This window comes from Pogona vitticeps, chromosome 6, assembly GCF_051106095.1.
Source record: "Pogona vitticeps strain Pit_001003342236 chromosome 6, PviZW2.1, whole genome shotgun sequence".
NCBI classification, from domain to species: Eukaryota; Metazoa; Chordata; class Lepidosauria; order Squamata; family Agamidae; genus Pogona; species Pogona vitticeps.
In genome coordinates, this window is record NC_135788.1 from 108,983,380 (window position 1) to 109,003,257 (window position 19,878).

General features: G+C 41.0%; 1 protein-coding gene across 1 annotated transcript in view; it reads left to right on the forward strand.

Moving 5' to 3' along the window:
- The first annotated feature begins 393 nt into the window (after positions 1 to 393).
- The window catches only part of CACNG8 (calcium voltage-gated channel auxiliary subunit gamma 8), a 34,788-nt gene continuing 15,303 nt past the window's right edge, over positions 394 to 19,878 (forward strand). Inside the window, exons 1-3 of the mRNA XM_020792862.3 lie at positions 394 to 1,567; positions 9,187 to 10,529; positions 16,955 to 17,038. Coding sequence (XP_020648521.1) covers positions 10,307 to 10,529; positions 16,955 to 17,038 — 307 coding nt within the window. The 5' untranslated portion in view covers positions 394 to 1,567; positions 9,187 to 10,306. The remainder of the gene's footprint in view (positions 1,568 to 9,186; positions 10,530 to 16,954; positions 17,039 to 19,878) is intronic.

Sequence of the window (19,878 nt, forward strand, 5' to 3'; positions counted from 1 at the left end):
AATCTTCCGTGGTCATATGGCCAGTGCAACTTAGACATGGAATGCTGTTACCTTCCCACCGAGGTGGTCCCTATTAATCTACTTGCATTTGCATGCTTTTGAACCACTAGGTTGGCGGGAGCTGGGACTAGTGACGGTCGCTCACTCCGTCACGTGGATTCGATCTTACAGCTGCAAATCTATAGACCTTACAGTACAGACGCTTCTGCGGTTTAACCCGCAGCGCCACCACGTCCCTTTATAAAGGTCTTAATTGTATGTAATCCAAAATTCAGTGGTAGAACTGCCTATTCAGTGAAGCTTTGGCACACATACTTTTGAATGTCACGCAACGCTGCGAGTGTAAAATGACAATACAGTAGTGAAACTCACAGTGGCCACCATCTAACATGCAACTGAATCAGCACATACTGGAATGACTACCACTGCATGCGTTAGGCTTCTTAAAGTGATGTGAAACACAGTCCTACTGCATGCAATTGGGACCATCAACAGGGATTTCTGTGCGGAATAGGAAATTATTAATGAGCCATAAAGCTTATGATGTCATAAATGTACATAGGTATATACTGTATTTATGCAATAGGATTTTGGGCACAGAATGCAATACACAGTAATATGGAAAGATGCACATACAGGTAGAATTATAAGGCGTGTATATTTGTGGAACTGAACCCACAAAGTCAAATCATACATGCATATGCCACACCCAAACATTCGAAATCTTAGCAAAACTGTGTTGCAAAACTGAACACACAATACCTTATTTGTTTGTTTGTTTGTTTATTTATTTATTTGCCACATTTCTCCTCATAGGGGATCAGTGAAAACAATACAATACTCAGTGTTACAACTGGTAGACACCATGAGATGGAATCACGGGAAAGCCTATGTAACAAGATGTAAACACAAGCTACCATGTCTTGTAAAATGATAACTCCAAGTTTACTGTGGGTAACTGAAAGACCAGAACACAATACAGAAAAGCAAACATGAATGCATATGGATACACAGCAACCACTAACCACTCAAATGCATGTTCACAAGAACACTTGAGCGACAGCATGAGTCACATAGTTTGCTCATTGTGTGCATGCACATACACCGCACACTTCAGCCAGTGACAATGCTTCACATAACACACAGTTCCCTCTTCCAGCGTGTGATGTAGTAACCCAGTGGAGAATCACACATACACACAAACATACAATGCCTAACAACTCTGTGGCACTACACAGCCTCCCTCTTGCTTCCCCACACACACACACATCGCAGACCCATATGCCTCTCTGCTCCTTTAACCAGCCTCTTTCGTTTGCTGCTGCTTTTTTTTCTCCTTCGTCCAATGGTTTCTCCCAATGACATAATAACAGCATGCTAGCATCTCTCTCCTATACAGCAAAATACCCCTCGATATAAAACGCCATTTCGCAGAATCTTCTCTGGCTGGTGCCATCAACAACCCACTGCCGGGTGGGGGGGACACAGAGAGGAGCCGTCTCTCACCTCCCTCAGTGTGTGACACCTTTGGAAAGCAGACCTTTTTTGTAGTAGTTGTTGTTGCAAGGTAAGCCTGCTACATCTCTCAATATTTTTCCCTCTCTGCTGCAAAAGATATATGTGCAAGGCATTGGGCTGCGGGGTGGGGGAGTGGAATTTGTCTGAGATTTACAATAGAAGGATTTTAAAATTGTGTCAGGGTTTTCTCTTGTGTAGCAACACATAAATCTGCAACTATCCGGTTGCTAGAATGAATTTCTAGCTACAGGCACTGCTTTTTCCCTCTTTGCTTCAGGTGACGACCAATTCCGGATTGCCTTTGCTAAGGCATGTATGCAACAGATTTAATGAAATAAATTTTCCTTGGCATCATCTTTTTTGTTTCTTCTCATGGATTTTCCCCCTTCTCTCCCCCCCCCTCGGAACATCAATGAATTTCTCTTCACATTTCCTACTGGCACACATGTTTTGCATAGGTACCGGTGTATGGTGGGGGACAAGGTATTGACAGGAGGTTAAATTGTATGCTGATCATATTCTGTATTGCTTTTGTTTTGTGTTCTTCTTCTTTCTTCTTTGCTGTTCTTTTCCTTTTTATTTTTTGCTGGCTCACACAGGGATGTTTTGAGAGGCAAGAAAAAAGGTCTCTCACATTAGGAAAGGCAGCATGGTTTGAAGAGATTGCGGGGGGGGGATTTGAGATAAAATCTTCAACGATGCTGAGGGGTTTTGGCCTTAATGAACAGAACTGCTGGCGGGGAGCAGCTGTTGAATGAATGGAGAATTCAGCAGGAAGGACGGGGAGGAAACCAAGCAAAGAAGGCAATGCCTTAACGATAGATGGAAGTGTGCATGGGGCTGCCAATTTGATACTGGTTCTTCTTGGCATTTTGTTTTGAGGCTAGGAAAGCCATGCCTTAATAAGAAGATGGGGGAATCATAGGCCCCCTTTCCCAACAGCTTGACAGCCAGGGTTAAGGCCCTGTTCTGCAAAGTGGACGGGCACCCAAGAAGCTGCCAATGTTTGTCTAGCAACCATCCCCGTCTGATGCCTGTCCCTGACAGAGAGGGTTTTCTTAGAAGAGTCACTAGGATATCTAGGGAGAAAGAGAACCTCATAAAATGCAAAGTGGCAGAGCACCTGAAAGGGAGTTACAGTTTCAAAGTGGTAAGGTTGGAAGTGATTCTTTGGTTCGGAAGAAGCGCGAAGACTAGTATGCTATGTGTGAGGAACTCTTAGGATCAACAGAGAGGGATTAGAGTTTGGTGGTTTATAACAGGAAGTGCTAGAAGGCAAGACTCTTGAATTATCTTGGAAAGAATGGCAACATGCAGATTTCAATAATGTAAAATTGATGGCCAAACTTCCAGGGCATTCCGCATGGTGAACTGCATCTAGCAGGTAAAGAAAAATGATCAGCCATGACTTCTGGATTGTATTTAGATGTTTTGCTGTGGAATCCAGAAGGCCTTGGATTCCATTACTGCAGTTTAAGATATGTCTTTGCCCTTAACGTTTCTAAACTTAGGAATTCTAAATGGTAACTGGAAGTGGTTTTGACTAAAGCTTGTATACCTGCTGATACAGCTGACACAGATCAGTGAGAGAGAATGACAAGGGCATGAACAGGAGAAACTCTGCAGAATCTTTTGAGTGAGGAAGTATGTTTGCATGACCACCTTGAGTGTAGAGAACTGTGCTATATTTGCTTATCAGAGGTCCAAACACTGGGCTTAACTTGTTTTTGTTTTTGTTTTTAAATTCTGGGTGAGTTTCTTGATGCACGGTGTCATGATTTTGTTCATGCTACTCTCAGATCATCATCATCATCATCATCATCATCATTAACATCATAATCTATATGTAGAAATATATATAAAAGTTGTAATGTATCTGAAGTGGTGGCAGCAGCTGGACACAGAATCAAATAGATATAGAAAAACCAGTATACAGTACTGTACTAGTATCTACTGGGCTTTTTTTTTTTTTTGCATCTCTTTAGTGAAGGAGATTAGGTGACTGTTAGGGCAAGATAAGACAATAAGGTCACAGCTGGTCAAATTGTGGTCTCTCTTGTAACCACTACTCATAATCTCTTACCACCTACTAATTAATCAATTTATCTGTATATATTACTTTCTGTGTATTAAAGGTTTACCCTCCCATCTCTTTGCTTCTCTCTCTGGCATTTCACCTTCTTATAATAATATGCATTAATTTGTCTATTCTGTCTGTCCAGCCTGAAACCTACACTGCACCCACTCTTAAACCTTCATGTACTTTTCCCCCTTCATTTACACACAACATATCTTCATTCACCTAACTACCTGCATGGATGCATCCATTTATTCACCTATAAATTCGTAATCTGTCCCTCTCCAGTCTCAAATCTCAATTATAGAAGTAAACTGCTCTTTATTATGTTTAGTTGTCTCAAGCGAAGTTTCCACTTAGCAGAGAAAATGGCTGAACAATTCCCATGAGATAGCTGAAAGAACAGCACAAAAGCAAACCAAATGGAAGTTCACATTGGGTTCTGACCATCCTGGGTATGTCATGTAATGTCAGTAGAAACAATTAGGCAGGTGAAACAAGAGATGTCAAAGAACAAGTTGCGAATGGTCTTGTTATAAACTAAAAAAAAAAGTGTCAAGGTCATTCAAGGCAGCATCAAACGGAGGATTCCGAGTTCAGGTTCAACCCTCTCCTATTTGTCTGTGTCTTCAACAAGCTGTTATTCTGTAGGCCTCAAGGCTCCTAGTCATGGGGGTGGCGGGAGAAAAGCTAGTACCAACATTTTATAAATGGTATCCATGGATACTGTTAGGATAGATTGCTTCTCACCCACTGGGCACTCTAGTAAAAGAACAGACACTGTGGGTTAGAGGATTAAAACTACTACTCCTGGATTCCTTGGTGCACAGTGGAGCAGAGAAAACTACAGAAGAAAAGCGTAGAAGGGGTTATTGGCAGCCAGGACTCCTGGGCTCTTGATCAGGACTATGAACCCCTCGAAGTTACTATAATTTATGGAATAGAAGGAAAGCATTTTTCAGTATTTATAAAATGAATGAAAATAAATGAGGTTTGGACATAGGATGGAATTCTTATACTCACATTTTACAAGGAAGAAATTTCCATTGAATTCTGCAGGATTTAAGCATAATCTTGTATATAGTCCTGTTGCATTGCTTTTTTGTCACTTTCAGCTATATGTGTTTAATGAGTACATATTCTTTATTTTCTCACCATGTGCACATCAGTTGCTATTATTGTGTATCTAATTGGTAGGAAACGCCAAAATTCACCTGTCAGGTCAGTCAATCTCCATGCCACAGTCAGCTGTTCTTCTTTACAAGGAGTCTGGGCTTTCCAGTTTTCAGAATTTCTGAAAATCAAGATATTTTGGAAGCGAAGAGGGTGGGATATAAAAATTTGAAGCTGGGAAGCCTGTAGAACGAGACTTCTGATTTCTTTGCAAAGGATGTATGATCTGTCAATAAGGTCTCCAAGTCAGATACAAAAAGACCCTGATATTAAGTTAATATCCTGCCAACCAGCCAAGATTGGTGTATGCAGTTGAGTAAACCTTGACCAGCAAAGACATATTCTGCCTCCAGTTTCACAAGTGTCACTTATATCTGTCTTTGCACATGGGTAATTTTAATAGAAAACACACAACACGCACATGAGGAAACCAGACAGACAAGATTCTCAAATTCTCTTCAGAAAACTGAGGATGAGTGGAGACCTAAGGGCCAAGAACCTTTTTTTTAGTTATTTCCCCCCCCCAGGACAGTCTGCTTTATTGATTTTCCCTCAAACATATATCCTACATATCCCTGTCCCTCCTTCATAATTTTTTTATTTATAAAACACCTTACCACAATTCTATGATGTGCTCAGTATGACACAGGTGTAAAACAAATAATGAAATATGTGCCATTAGCATTACTGTAAACAGGGAATTACCAGAGATAACTTCGGGAAGGAACCTAGTTCCAAACTCAAGGCTGGCTTTGAATTAGTCAAGACATACTAGTACCTGACAGTATACAATATGGAAATTCAGGTTCTTTTTCTGTAGTCCTGCTTATTCCCATTGTGAAATTAAGAAGCCTAGGAAACCACAATATGTATTTTAGTATTTGCCTCCATTCACATCCTGTTGCGATACAGAAACAGAACATTTGGGTACTGGGCATGATCTGGCAGAGATGCTCACTGGATCTGCAGATGAAACCAGGAGGAGAGTTTCCATGATTTATGATGGATCTGAGGAGCAAAACTCCAGAGTTCACAGGACCAAGGATAGAGGTACAACTTGTGGATGGTCCAGAGCAAAAATAACTTAAAATTTAAAAAAAAAACTGGGATGGAAGGGCGAGGTATAATCTTGTTGTTTCTGGTCGACTAATGATTTATTTAGTAAGTCAAGTCCAGAAATATATGGCTTAATTTATTTGCAAAGTCAGAGATCCTCTGCATAATTAGAGGTGAAGGTTGATCACTCACCATGTTTTAGATCCTCACTGCATAAGATGCTGATTCTATCTTTCCTGCTTTAAAATCATTTTCTTACCAGTAACTAATATGATTCCCCTTTGTTATACATGTCTCTGGAATCAAGACAAGCAGAAGAAGCTATGTTAACATTCCATTCATCATTCCTCTTATAGACATGTTTTTGCTCTTACTGTATTTTCACAATCACATCCTTTTTTGCTACTTAAGGGAACATTGCTTCTAGATATGGGATCAACATTTAACTAGTGAAGTGCTCACTCTTTTTGAGTTTTTCAAATACGGTATCTACACTGCCCAGGGTGCTGAAAAAGACAGAAGGAGGGGTGATAGACTAGAAAAGGAAGAGGAGGAAGGTGTAACATGTATAGAGAAAAAAGCGTAGTGATACAAATGAGTTAAGAAAATAGCAATACTTTATTTTAATATTACTTGGTGTGTCCTTCACAGTCTTGTAATACAGATAGGATATAAACCAACGTATATGCAAAGGACAACAGATCAGCAAATGATCAACAGATCAGCCAATATAAAAGGCAAGTCTTAACTATAAACTGGTAGATACACTCTGAGTATCTGGAAGCTTGTGTATCTTCACACACCTTTTGACAAGATATCCAAACATCCTCACTTCAGAGTCATATGGACTTGTGTCAGTTCACCTATCTTGCAAAAAAACAAAAAGCTTCATTTGATGTGGGATATACAGTATTACTCAGTTTGCCATGCTGATGAATGATGGCTTAGTTATCTACTGAATAAACAAGCTGTTTAAACATAGTTGGTAAAATAGAATTTATGTTCTCTTGAAATCGACCAAACTTTCTATGGCAGACGATTTAGTTGCCCTGCATGTTCTGTGATGGTGGAAGATCTAATATACACAGCAATTAGGATTACTTTATGTTTCTTAGCTAAGGCCTAACACTGAAACTAGTTTTCAAGATCAGTGAAATTGTAACCTGCGTACATCTCCATCAAATTGCTATGGCCCTAACATCATTCTCCTAAATGAGGGCTTAAACTTCTTTCTGGACAGAATCCCTACAAACTTCAAGAGGTGGTTATGTTGGAAAGTTCCTGTACTATACAATAGAAATAAGAAATGCTGTACCTTCACTCGAATACATAGAAAACAAAACCTGTTAGAGAGGAGGTTGTACGAAAACTCTTAGCTCTGGCATCTCGGAGCAAAATACTTCAAAAATTATTTTTACTTATTTCATAGGGGGGAAACTTTGAGTCCTGTGAGCCATCCCTTGAGTCAGGGTGCAATGAGACAGTGAAAAGGGTGCATGTCTGATCACACTGGAAAGGATTGCTTTTATAGGAGTGATGTCCCTTAGCAACCCTTTCATCCATCAGGGAATTGCTCCAGGCTGGATCCAAAAATGTAGTGGACCAAAAATGGTCCAGATTGGGTATGAATCACAGTCTGGCTGCAGCATTGTTACCCATACATCATGTTGATTGCCCGGAGATAACTCACCTCAAACGTTTCTGCTGGTGGCCAAAAATGTGAGCTATATGCCTGTATAACTGCACCACCAGACCCAGTATAGTCCAGAAGCAGGTTTATCGCCTCTTCATTTGCTGCCCAAACTTTGCTGATGACCATAAGGTCAATTTGCTTTAACAAGAGATTCTAGAGGAAATAGCAAAAAAATTCCCATTTGGTGATTCAAGGGGTGACTGTAAATGCATTTTAATCTTGTTTGAGCCTCACTTTAACACCTTGGGTGGGAGAAAGGAAAAGACAAGTCTGAGAAATCCCCTGAAAGCTGGCCAATGGTGCTAAGGCACTGTTAAGTTGTGCATAGGAAGACTCAGGACTAAGGACTTTACTCCTGATTAATTTTAAGCATCAGCTTGACAAGTTAAATATTTTTATTTCAAGTTTGTATTCATTTCAAGTTTAAAAAAAAACAATTACATCTCTTAAAGAATGTGCGGCAGAGGAATCATAAGTAACTCTCTTACTAGAAGGAATCAGAAAAACCTCCTTGACAACTTCCTCTTCCTGATCAAATTGCTGCAGGTCAGAATAGTCATGAGGAACAAGAAGAACAGATTTGATGGTTGTTGTGGGTTTTTCAGGCTCTTTGGCCGTGTTCTGAAGGTTGTTCTTCCTGACGTTTTGCCAGTCTCTGTGGCTGGCATCTTCAGCGGAACAGGAGTAAGAACCCTGTCCATACTCTGTTGCTGTTTGTTGGATAGTTGAGTATTTATAGCTGTGGGAATAGCTTTTGTCCTTTTCAGGAGATAGGGTGATCAGCGTGTTTTTGTTGTGGATGTATTGTTGTGATAAGTGGGAGAGATTATCTGTCACTGTGGTTGATGGGTGTCTTTAGCTGGTCTCTTTTGTGCAGTTGTGGTCCTTGTGGCTGGGTAGAGTTCGTTGTCTTTCTGCAGGCTGTATTTTCCAGTGCTAGAAGCCAGGTCTTGTTCAGTTTCAGACTTTCTTCTTTTTTGGTGAAACTATGCTGATGTTTATGGATTTCAATGGCTTCCCTGTGCAGTCTAACATAACGATTCCTGGTGTTGTCCAGTACTTCAGTATTTTGAAATAGAATTTCATGTCCAGCACAGATTTATTTATTTTAAATATTTTTACCCAGCCTTTCTCCTTAAAAGGACCCAAAACAGGCTTTTGATAACTACCTTCTTCCACACATATCTGCCTATCAATGAGATCTGCATCAGGGGTCCTTTTGGGGGAATCACCCTGATTTGTATATGAGGTGCTTCTCAGAAATAAGTTTTTTTCAGTAGCAGTGCCCAAACCATGGAACGCCTTCCCACACCATGCATGCCCAGCATGTTCTTTTGTTAACTTTTCTGTATCAGGCATAATCCATCCTGTTCTCCCATGCCTTCAGTGACATTTAATGAATGCCTTTTGCTTTATCCTTAAGTTTCATTGTTTTTATTGGGTGGTTCTACTACCTATTGCTCCTTTTGTGACTCACACTATTTTTAATTGTTCTCAAGTTAATTGTAACCCATCTCATGAATACTAGCAATAAGACAGAAATCTTATCAATAAACAAGTATTTAATGTTTGCAGTTAACTTAGAGCACCAGACAATGCTTTCCTTACACGTCTTTTTCAAACTCAACTCTCTTTTCCTGTCTCTCTTCATTTTCTCCTCTTTACTCAGAAATCAAATAGTCAAACAGCTAGTTGGCTCCTTTTCGAGTTGAGTCAGAGAGATCAAGCAATCCCTATCAGCCAATGTGTGCCTCAAACTGAAGAGCATCAGCCGAAAGCCAAGGTTTTCCAAAAGGAGAGGAACTTGAACAGAGGAAACGGAATACGAGCAAGAAAGGAAAAAGAAACCAGGCATTTCTGAAAACTTTCTGAAGTTGTACAGATGAAGGGGAAACAAAGACTTTCAAGAGCTCTACACTTTCCTCAGCATCTGTAGGAATACAGAAAATATAGGAGCTCCACAGATTCCTTGGCATCTATACTGAAGATTCAAAGAAGCAATTTGGACCCACTGGATTTTTCCACAAATGTCCCGATAGCTATATATATTTAACCCAGTAGCTCTCCAAAAAGTTTTTTGCGGACTTCCAGAAAATCTGCAGTATCTCCATATTTCGAAGCAGCCTTCCAGAATCCTACTACTAGGCATCTAGATGCTACAGTCATAGCCTTCCAAAGGATTTTCCACTAGCTCTTCAAGATTTTCATATCAGTGGTCTATAAGCTCTCATTAGCTGCTCCTGACCTTCCACGGTCCGCTAGCTACCCAAACCCTGCATCTTCCACAAAGCTCATTTGGAGAGTTCTAGATTAAAAAAACAAAACAACATAACCATCATAACGCCTTTCAAAATTTTCCAGCTGTTCTTGAAAAATTAACCAGGCAGTTCCTGGAGCTTCTCTGAAAACACCTTGAAGTTGATCCAGACTTCTCCCTCCTAAGTATCAGAAAAGGCTTCTGAGAGTACCTAACGTTCTAGGACTAACCCAGAAGAACCTCTAGAAACATCTTTCACTGCATTCCCAAGATCTCTGGAACAACTGTTAGCATCCTAACCTGTCCTGTATCAAGGTGTTTCCTACAATTCAAACTAAACACAAGAAGGTACTCCTTTGCTGCTATTTCTCTAAAGCTTGTGTATTCCAGATCCTGCCTATTAGAAGGGGGAGCTGGCCACAAAAGTAAAGGCATCCTTTGTCACCACTGCTGCTACTACTTGCATCTATCACTGTTGGTCTCCTTTTTTACTGCCAAGCTGGAGTCACTCAAGCGCTGGAATGAGGAGAGGATGGTCTGGTGTGAGAAAGGTGTCCAGATTTTACTCACCACCGTGGGGGCCTTTGCAGCCTTTGGCCTCATGATCATTGCCATCGGCACAGATTACTGGCTGTATGCCCGTGCCTTCATCTGCAATACGACCAACATCTCTACGGAAGAAACTCCTCAAAAAGACAAAAAGGATCCTGGAGGGCTTACTCATTCAGGCCTCTGGAGGATATGCTGCTTAGAAGGTGAGGAATCTGATCTAATAAAACCTAGTCAACACAGGGCTAAAGCACACATTCAGAGAAATTTGTTTCCAGAAGAAGTCCTCCCTCAAGTGGCAATAAAGGTACAATTGTGATAACAAATTAAAAGGAGAAGCATCTGTGGAGCCTGAATTATATCTGGAATAAAAACAACTTATTTTCCGTGCCTAATATTGAAGTCAAAAATAATTAATCAGTTAACAATGCTGGGGACAAAACACTGAAAGAGCAGGATGGACACATTTTTCTGAATGTGTGTTTTGGCCCTGAAATAAAGTTCTCGAATAAGACTTTTGGTTAGGGATCTCCAAGAACATGCATACTCTTAGCTAGGAAGGAAAGCCTACTGGAAAATAACAAAGTAGTACTGTATACCAAACTGCAAAAATAATGACAAAGCCTGAAAGAATATTTCCAGAGGATTTATCCAGTAAAGAAATGAGCTGAAGGCAGAGGACAAGAAGTCTAAATAAAAGGCTAATAACACTAATTGGCTTTAAACACAAGATTGCTTCCACACTTGAGCTTTTCAGCACTTCTGAGGTACTATCTTGTTAGCTGAAAACAGAATTCAGACCGTTCTTTGCTCATAGCACTTGACAACAGATGGATCTACGTATATTATCCAGCAATTCCTATCCTTGTGGTTGAGTTGTTCTGTAATGCTAAATATTTATGTATTTATTTATTTAAAATATTTTTACCCCACCTTCCTCCTTGAAAAGGACCCAAGGCAGCTTACAACAGTGAAAGACAATATTTAAAGTTGAAAACAATTAATATACAATTAATATACAATGGTAGGTATCATTAAAATACAATATTTAAAGCTAAGAATGAAGAGTAAAGAGGCATCTTATATTATTAAAAGGCAATATTAAAGCTAAGAATAATAAGTATTCAATTAAAAAAAATCAGTGCCACTCTGAGAAATGAGAAATACAAAAATGGTAAGCACAGGTAGTACTAAAAATCCAGTCAAAGCAGTAATACATATCAGTCCATCTAAAAATTACACAGAGGTAGTGCGGGAAGGCTTGCCTAAAGAGAAGATCTTTGCTTGCTTGCGGAAGTACAGCAAAGATGGGGCCAACCTGGCCTCCAGTGGGAGGGGGTTCCAGAGTCTGGGAGCAGCAACAGAGAAGGCCCTTTCCCATGTACCCATTAGACGCACTTGTAAAGGTGGTGGGACCGAGAGGAAGGCCTCTCCGATGCTATTAACACCCAAGCTGGCTCATAATGGGAGATATGGTCTTTGAGGTAGTTTGGACCGAGGGCATTTAGGGCTTTATAGATTGAAACCTGTAGTGTACTTTGAATTGTGCCAAGAAACTGATCAGCAGCCATTGAAGCTGCTATAACGGGATTTTGTGATCCTTGTATCCAGCCCCAGTCAGCAATCTGGCTGCTGCATTTTGGATCCACTGAAGTTCCCTGACACTTTCCATCAACAGCCTCACACAGAGCGTGTTATAGTAATCCAGCCAGGAGGTAACTAGAGCGTGTATTCACAGTGGCCAGATCAGATCTCTCAAGAAACAGATGTAGCTGGCATACTAGTTTTAATTGTGCAAATACACACCTGGCTACTGCTGAGATCTGGGCATCCAGGCTCAGGGATGAATCAAGGAGCACCCCCAAACTGTGCTCCTGTTTTTTCAATGGGAGTATAACCCCATCCAGGACCAGCGGCATCCCTATTTCTGATCTACCTTTCGACTATCCAGGGCCATCTTTGTCTTGTCTGGATTATGTTCAATTTATTCAACCTTATCCAGTCCATTACTGATACCAAACACTGATTTAGAGTTGAAGCAGCTTCCTTGGATTTAGATGGCAAGGAGAGGTAGAGTTGGGTGTCATCCACCTACCGGTGACACTGAACCCCAAAACTCTGGATAATCTCTCCCAGCAGCTTCATGTAGATGTTAAAGAACATAGGAGATAAAACAGAACCCTGAGGGACCCCACAGGTCAGCGGCCAGGATGTCGAACATGACTCCCCCAGCGCCACCTTCTCAGTTTTTTCCCTCCAGGAAGGAATGGAGCCACTGTAAAACAGTGTCCCAAACCCCCATTTCAGAGTCACAGGTCAGGAGAATACTATGGTCAATCAAAAGTTGCCGAGAGGTCCAGCAAAACCAACAGGGACACAGATTCCCTATCCAGTTCCTGGCGCAAGTCATTACCAAGGCGACCAAAGTTGACTCTCTCCCATAACCAGGCCTGAAGCCACACTGAAATGGATCTAGATAATCTGTCTCATCCAGAAAACTTCTGGAGCTGAAAGGCTAAATCCACTCTAGCACTTTCCCCCAAGAACAGGATATTGGATACTGGTCAGTACTTATTCAATAATATGGGGTCCAAAGAGGGCTTTTTTAACAGTGGTCTTCTTATTGCCTCCTTAAGCATGATGGGATCCTACCTTGTTGCAAGGAGACGTTCGTCACTCCTCCTACCCACTCAACCAGACCCTTTCTGGCAGTTTTTATGAGCCAGGGAAGTCAAGGATCCGGCAGGCATGTGGTAGCCATCACCTCCCCAAGGGTCCCGACCACATCATCAGGCTGTAGAAACTGAAACTCATTCATTAACACAGAGCAAGCAGGGGCCATGGTTTTATTCACAGGACCTGAGACATTTACAGCATCCAAGTCAGAGCAGATCTGAGCAATTTTGCGTGCGAAGTGTTGTGCAAATTCTTCACAGCAAGTTACAGTGTGGTCTGCATTATCTTCTTGGGGGCTAGTAAAAACACCTGTCCTGTGGTCAAGATATTTTGCAATATTAATTGAATCCAGTTGATTAAAGGTTCCATACAACTTTAATTAGAAGCTTCCTGCTCATGGTTTTTGACTCTAGATGCTATATGTTCAGGGTTACATTAGCATCATTGGTGAAACCTCTTAATTGTCCCTGTTTTTCATTTAAGTACAGTACTGGCCAGAATCCTATTGGTGATTGCATAAGATTTTTGACCTTGCTGTTTCTGATTGTAGCTAATTGATGATCATGTGGCTAGACACAAGATTAAATAATAGAAACTGGTCTAGTTGCTGAAGAGTTTAAATATTGATTTCCTCTCATCATTTATTTTATTTCTAAATTGTGAAATTGTTACTTTGTGATTAAAGAAAAACAAGTCGAGAAAATTAGTATATAACCCCTTTGTTCTAGTGGCAAACAGAAAGTGAAAGGCAGTTAAATTGCAGCTCATTAGCCATGGTGAATAAGAGGCAATCAGTGACAGACGTCACAAGGAGGAAGCATCTAATAAAAGTCATAGTAGCTCTAAAAAGCTTAAGTAATGCTTTTTCCGGCTAGATCCTATAAGTTAGAACTATATTTGATTGCAGGGCAAACAAATGAATAATGGCTAAAATCCTGCTTAGTGCAGTGAATTAAACTCAGACAGGTCTACTGAATCCATTGGGATTTGGTGAGTCAACTCCTCTGCAAATGCCATTAATTCAAATGGGCCAACTCTAACTGCCACTTAATTTAGCATAAGATAAGAGAAAAAAACAGAAAACACTAGAGGTTAGACATTATATCATTCTGAGTCTCAGTAAAACTTGACTTAACAAAAGATGGCAGTTCCAGACTAAACCCAAGGTTCCTCCATAAAAAAAAAAACATGGCTTAAGTGTTCACTCAGACAAACCACTGATTAAGTGGACTGAGAGGGAATGGATTTGAAATTTGAAAAGTACTGCAATCCGTGTTCGTCCTATCCCACTGTCTCCGCATTTTGCTATATTCAAAGAACATAAAACAAGATGGAGCACGAGAGATCAGATGGTTGGTGTCACCAGGGGCAGGAATGATGATTACTTCCCATCCCAATGGAAGCCTGGAGACCCCTAGCTAAGTGAATGGTTGCATCCATTTCTGTAATAGGGATCTAACAGCACAGTATTTGGGGATACAATTACAGTGAGGGGGAACCTCTTAATCTATGGCATGAATAACGGGGCCCTCACTGACAGCAGATTCTACAGATTATGCTCCCTCCACCCCACAGGAAGCAGAGGAGCTGTTCGCTTAAATCTACAAGCCAAACTTCAACACAGTTTTCCTGTCATGACAAGCATTATGCTAACTGTAAATAAATGTACGTTTTTTAATCTGAAGCAGTCTCTCACTCCTGAATTCCTCACCCTTCCCACATAACAGTAAACAGGCTGCCACGTTGCCCACACAAGACTCAATCAGAGATCCCAGGTTTTCACCCGGAAACAGCGCCTTAAAGTATAAATGCTCTGATGCCATGAACAAGGCTGCAGACGTTATGTCTCCTGTCTTCCCCCTCACCATCCTTGCACTGTAGAGCAGATTCAGAGGCTTCCATACTCGCTGTTTTCTCCAGAGTTACATTGCTTCCTTCCTTCCTGCAATACATGATGAATGGTACGTCAATACTTCCAAAACTGCAAAGTAGGATAGGCTACAAGACAGCCTTTGTTTATATTCCACAGATGCAAACTGCTGCAATCCATGTATTTAACAGCTCTAATGTAACATAACTCATAACTGAAATGGAAACTGATGGCTCCTTTTCCTTTTTCAAAGCTTCATCTAAACCTCTGAAGTCCAAGGCCAGGGTGTTTGATAACCCCTCCAGCTGAGCAGGGCCAGCTTTCTGGCTAGGTAAAAAGAGCTAACGCCAATTCCAAATTCCATTTAAGTACGTTTATTTAAAGAATCTGGAGTGATCAGCAGAGAAAAATGCAGAGATGATCAGGTGCTTTAATAAAATGAGAGGCAGGTTTAACTACCTGAAACACACTGAATGCACCAAAACCCACCTGAGACTCCATAACACGACTCAACCTTGTTTTGACTCTTTGCCAGCCACCCAAAAACAAAGGAAGTTTTCCTCACAAACAAAAATATTCCTATGATAGGCACTAGAAAACTCCCAGAGAGGGAAATTCAGACTGTCCAATCAGCAGCCCGCGAGGACTTCACTCCAGGTGAGTCATGCGAGTATCTGATTAACATATGGAGCCACATGGGGAAACTGAAGGGGGAAAGTCAGCTTCAGATAGGTAGAAATGTTCATGAGGGCATTTCAGAAAATGTATAATTCTGCAAATCAGTGATTAAGGAGATGGGGTAGAAGAAGGATTGGATTCTGCCCTTGCCATTTCCTATGTCAAGATTACAGCCTCTGCTGGCTGCTTGCATCTCCACCGTTATATGTCTTGCAACACATTTCTCCATTTCTTTTTCAACTGCTTGCTTTATTCTTAAAATGATTATTCTGTTTAGCCACTGAAATACAGCCACTCAGATTTTCTTTTCTTCTTTTCAAGCTTCTGTCTACTCTGTGGAAGTAGATGTTGTGGGATTGTGAGGAAAAAAATACTATGCAGAGCTTGGACTTGCAAACAGTTCATTGTAATTAATCCCTCTTTCCAATAATAATAATAATAATAATAATAATAATAATAATAATAATAATAATAATAATAATAATAATAATAATAATAATAATAATAATAATAGTATGATTACATGTAGTAAGAGACATATTCATTCCTTTTTAAAGTATGGCTATAACTTTTAAAGTTACTGCTATAATTACAAGGGCATGGTCTCTCCAAATGGTGAAGGGAGAAATATCACATCTTTCAATATCACCATGTTTCAAGTGCTGGCTTTGTGCTGTGCCTCTCCAGAATTACTAAAGACAGGTATTTCAGTTATCTTCCTAAAACACCAAAGTAAAAAAGTTAATTTTTAGAACTGCAACTCTCATTGTAGATTACACCGGGTGGTGGTGGTGGAGGACAGCTGCAGCAAAAATCCTAAATGTCTTCTTGCTCTCACACAACACCCTGTTGGGCAGCCAGCAGGGGGTTTTCAAAGCTTGTGCAAGGAGGTCTACAGTGTGTCCGATGCCAGGACTGTGACTGCAGAACATCCTGGGTAGAGTGTTACGTTCCGTAGTTGGCGTAAGAGGATTCTGGTCTGTAACTGTAATTAGCTAGCTAGCTAGATATAGAGATACAGAATGACAGAGATAGAGAAGTAACTTTCTGACTTTCTGTGTGTTTCAAGTCCTGCATGTGGAACCACCACAAAATACCTGATTGATGAATGCTAAAATGCCCTGCTGCCAAAGAGGCATACAATACAGTACTTCTGCCTGCCACAGCAGGCAGAAGAGAAGAATATGCAATATGAGTAAAGGGGTAGAGCAGGAGATGCAATGATTAGAAGCATCAGGAAAGCAATGCTGCAGCAGACCAAAGATCCAGTATTTTGTGTCCCAGAAGAGACAAGACAAACTGCTTCCGGAAAGCTCACAATCACAAACAGAATGCTGTTCAAACTTTAAAAGTCATGTCTGCTGAACGAATTGAAATGCTGGTGATTTCTATCTTTCTCCATCCCAGGGCTGAAGCGAGGGGTGTGCGTGAAAATTAACCATTTTCCTGAGGACACAGATTACGATCACGACAGCGCAGAATACCTCCTACGTATGTATAAATAGTGGGCTTATTCATTCCCATCCATTGGTCTCGGCACTAATGTGTCTCCACTGTTCTGTTACCAGGGGAAACAAGCGTTTGAATGCCACTAAAGGCTCAGTTCAAGAGGCTGCTGGGGCTGAGGCACAGAACCTGCCTCCAGGTTTTATTGGGGGAAGGACTGCTGCACCTACATGTCCAGGAGCTCTCAAACCTGGTGGTTTCCTTGCAGCTGAAATGGAAAGGCGTGTCCTTTTTGCAAAAGGGATGCAGTCTTTTTCTGTGTTGGGGTTTCCTCTGTCATATTGCAGAGAGGGAATGCGCTCTCCTCTTGGTGCTGGAGATTATCAGCAAGTTGCAAAGAGAGAGCAGCAGAATGGACACGTCTGCATCAAAAATTCTAAGAAACCCCAGTTCTGAAGAGCAGGTTCTTGTCCCCACCCACAACCTGAGGGTAATACCAAATGCACGGCGAGGATCATCATTATGCATACTAGTCTTCAGAGCAGAGCCAAATTATGGCTCTGCAGTGATTTAATTGCCTCAAACGTGTAATGCAAAAACAACAACAAACGACCCTTATTGCTGCTACCTGTAAAACCCCCTAAGTAGCTCATTTGAGGAAAGGTGATACCTCCAGATGAAGAGATGAGCAGACCTGCTGGATATATTTGCAGATATCAGTGATTTTAAAAGCACATCACTCAGTCAGAAAGAGATTTAAGAGAGAGAGAGAGAGGATGCCTGTGTGCTCCCTATGAGGAACTAAGGCCTAGGAAGGTCATTCTCATATAAAAGGATTATACATTCAAGTAATGCCAGAATCCAGAATTCCTATTCAGATGTATAAAACCATCAGGTGCAAGAGGAAAGTGGAAGAGGCTGATCATCTGAACCTTTTTATGTTCCAAAGTGATGCACATTAAGGAATACATCGTACAGCAAAAAAGAAAAGGGGAAAAAAGCATAAACTTGCTGCTTGGATACCACCTCATAGCACTTAAAGCACTTTCTGAACAGTTTACAATTTAATTATGCAGTCTACTCATTGCCCCACCCCTCCACCAGCTGGGTGCTCAATTAATGGACATCAGAAGGGTGGAAGCCTGAGTGGACCTTCAGCCAGTTACCTGGGACTGAACCTGGGTAATGAGTAGATTTACCATATTCGCCGGCGTATAAGATGACTGGACATATAAGACGACCCCCCAACATTTCCACTCAAAATATAGAGTTTGTTATATACTCGCCGTATAAGACTACCCCCTCTTCCGCACACCTTCCACACACCAAATAAAAGGTGCTATTCATTGTCACAATTGTACGGCTGCAGCATGACCGCAGCGCCTCTGGCCCTCCCCTGCATCTCCCTGTGACCAGCACTAGTGCGCAAGTGCGCATGTGTGAGCTCTGCGTAGACAAGGGGCGGGCTGGAGCGCCACTGCTTCCCACCGAGCAGAATGGGCCGGTCACGTCAAAAAGGCTGGCACCCCAGTCTCACTGCTGATGCTCGCCGTGGCCGCGCTGGATACCGCGCGATACTGGACAGTATGTAGAATGAGATGGGCAGGCATCGGGAGGCTACTATGGGCACCGGGCGAGCATCAGAAGGCCACTATGGGCAGCTATATCTATCCCAACTGAAGTGCACCCGGCATATAAGACAACCCCCCCACTTGGAGGCATGCTTTTCAGGGCAAAAAAGTAGTCTTATACGCCAGCAAATACAGTAACCACTGCAGTACTGCAGTTTAACCACTCGGTCACAAGGCAGTATTCAAAGCAAAAAAGCACAGTAAAGTACCGTACATCTTTGCAACTAAAGCATGGGTGACTAAGGCCAGATTCAGGAAAAGCAGATAAAAAGCATCATTGGGTATGTATGTATGTATGTATGTATGTATGTATGTATGTATGTATGTATGTATGTATGTATGTATGTATGTATGTATGTATGTATGTATGTATGTATGTATGTATGTATGTATGTATGTATGTATGTGGCCTGTCTCCCAGAGTTGGGATCTAAGGCAGCTTACAAAAGAGTTTAAAACAACAGAAAATGTAAATACAATAGCATAACAAACGTTACAAGAGAACTAAATCCAATTATATCATTAAAATACAATTCAAATTGAAACACTAATATTTGAAGATCCCACTATAGCTGGGTGTATTGACTTTGACTCTTCAGGAGAGTGTGACCCTGTGCAAGTTGGGTAATAAACATCCACTCAGGTCTCATTCTGTGTGATTTCCAGGAAAAACCCATCAGCTGCTGCCTAAAGGAGAACAGATGGACTTTGCATCTAGATCCAAATTGGGATTAGTTGCTATCAAAACACATATTTTTAAAGGGACACTAAAAGTCTTCTGCACTGAACTCCTGCCTCTTAAGGATGCTAGATTTCATTCCATCTGCATTTCCAAACAAACTGGCTTGATCCACACTTCTCAAACTCCAATATGGGTCATTCAGCTTTTGCAGTTCTCCAAATTTTACAGTACAGTTCTGAGTTCAAAGAATGTACTGAAATGCAAATGCAATATGCATTTTAGGACAAAATTCACATTTTAGTTTACAATGCATATTAAAAAGTATTGCAGGGAAACCGTTTTAAAAAATAATGTATTTCTATGCAGTTCAATTTTTTTAAACTACAGATTGACAATGGAAGAGGTATACAAACAAACATATGAGAAGCCAGAGTTTTGAAAAATTGCTTTGAAAGAATGTGGATCCAAAAATCCCCCAGCCAGCATGAAAACTGATTCTAGGAGTTGTAGTAAAAAGTAATATTTTCCATGTGAAACCTATGAACCAGAAACAGACTGAAATAGACATTGAC